The following is a 2198-nucleotide window of genomic DNA, read 5'->3' on the forward strand; positions in this document are numbered from 1 at the left end:
AAGACACAGCCTACATCATTAGGTGCCAAGTGCTCTGAAGAAAAACACAAGAAGGTGAAGAGGGGAAAAAGTGAGCTTATGTTGCTGGCCTCTATACGACGTACGTCATTTTATCAAGCAAACCTAAAGGGTAATGGGCAGAGGGAAGGCCGGTCATGGTACAGCAAATTCTAATCCTGCAGTCCGGAGCACCCCTGGCTGCCATTCTGCCACTTCTTTATTTTGGGGGGGCTATATCACTATCTTCGTGTGCTAAACAGCGAATGTAAGCGGTACTGCGTGGCCTTACCCAGTTGAATACGTAATTCTGACATAGTGAAATATATAACTTTGTCGGGTCGCCATATCCCTCTCCAACCCAAATCCTGGGGTCCGCTTTGCTGAGCAGCCCAGTTTCAGAGTCTCAAAGCGGAAAAACCCGCGGGAGGTCACGTGTCACGGGGAGGCGGGAGGAGGAAAATTGGGCGGGCACGTCCGCTGCCGGCCCCGCCCCTGCCGCCTCCGGGATTTCCCCCGGGTCCTAACGGAAACGGAACAAGCGCCAGGGGGTTGAGGCCGACAGCGGCTTCCGGAAGGAGTTTTGGACCGCGCGGGCCCCCGTCGGCGCGCCACTTTCTCCTGAGGCGGCTGTGGAGAAGCCCGGCCCCGGCGGCTGTTTTGAGAGCCGCTCGGTGTCAGCATGGGCGACCACGGGCTGGAGCTGGCGTCCATGATCCCCGCCCTGCGGGAGCTGGGCAGGTAGGGCCGCGCGTGGTCGCCAGCCTCGCGACGCCGGCTCTCCGCAGTCGGCGCCGCGGCCTCCCCGCGGCGGTTGGCGGGAGCGCGGTCGCGTGCCGGGTGCCCTGGTGGCCGCCGCTCCGCGCGCGGGGACTTGCCCGTGCGAGTTTCCGCTTTGCGTGAAGGGTCTCTGCTGTGGTTTTAGCACACGCCTTGGCTTCTGGGGACCCTTCCTCGGGTCTGTTCCCTCTCATCGCTGCCGGGGGCGTGACGGGCGGCCCCGGCTTCTCAGCCGGAGAGAGGCCGTGCTTCGGTCAGCTTAAAGACGTGACCCCCTCCGGGTTGACCGGCTCGTCATTTTAGTCAGGAATCCGAGGGATTCCCCAAGGTCCGCAGAGTAAGGTGCACAGCGCCCTTCAAACTCCGAGGTGGGGTCCGTGTGTAAATGCCTCTTTCCGGCCTGACGGAGCGTCGCACGCCTTTAGTTCCAGAACGCGGGAAGCAGAGGCAGGCGCACCCCGAGACCACCCGGGTCTAAACAGGGAGACCTTGCCTCAGAAAAAGCAAGGGAGAAACCAAACCTGGTTTCTGTCAGTCCCCTGATGAAAACCAGGCTCCAGGGTGAAGATGGTGCTCGCCACGCCCCTCGCCGCTGGTAGGCTCCCTCTCGGGAGGCCAGAGCCGCTTCTCGGTTTGCACGGAAAGTCGGTGCTCACCCTAAGTCTGTGGGCAATCTGCTGCCGTTTATTTTTGCACCGCAACTGTGTTCATTTCTTCCAAAAACCTAAATTAGAGAATAAATGACCACTTTCGTCCTAACTGCATTATCACCCTGTGATTTTTTTTTTTTTTACTTTGTATAATTGTGGCAAATATACTTTATGGGAGCATTTAGTAGTTTCTGTCTAAAAGTATTTGAGTAAAAGTGGTGATTTGGGGAAACTGATAATACAAATTTAGATGGTCATTTACTGAAGTTCTGTCTCAGCAAAGATGGAAGCAGTGACCAACTAACTCCCAAGATTGTCCCCTGTCCTTAACACATGCACCAGGGCATGAGTACCCGAACTTACATGAACATGTACATACATACACCATACATACAGACTTAACAAATAATTAAAAATTTAAGAGTTTAACAGCTGTTACTATATTAAAAACTTATATAGCTCAACAACATAAAAAACTCATAATTCGATGAAAAAATGGATAAGAAAATTGAACAAATTTTTCTCCAAAGAGGGTATAAAAATAACTAATAAGCAAATATAAAGATAAGTGTTTGAAATGACGAATAGTAAGGGAGACACGAATCAAAACCTCAAGGAAGCTGTTGTGATGGTGGGAGGCCAAGGAAAAGGCTCACTGAGTTTGAGGACAGCTTGAGCTACCAAGGAGTTAAAAGGGGCTGTGTAATGAGGCCTTGTCTCAACCCCCCTCAAAAACTAAACAAGAAGATACCATTTCATACCATTATAGTA

General features: G+C 52.6%; 1 protein-coding gene across 1 annotated transcript in view; it reads left to right on the forward strand.

Moving 5' to 3' along the window:
* Positions 1-625: 625 nt before the first annotated feature.
* Positions 626-2198, forward strand: part of Atr (ATR serine/threonine kinase) — a 105181-nt gene continuing 103608 nt past the window's right edge. Inside the window, exon 1 of the mRNA XM_013353571.2 lies at positions 626-738. Coding sequence (XP_013209025.1) covers positions 680-738 — 59 coding nt within the window. The 5' untranslated portion in view covers positions 626-679. The remainder of the gene's footprint in view (positions 739-2198) is intronic.

This window comes from Microtus ochrogaster, unplaced genomic scaffold (genome assembly GCF_000317375.1).
Source record: "Microtus ochrogaster isolate Prairie Vole_2 unplaced genomic scaffold, MicOch1.0 UNK12, whole genome shotgun sequence".
NCBI lineage: Eukaryota > Metazoa > Chordata > Mammalia > Rodentia > Cricetidae > Microtus > Microtus ochrogaster.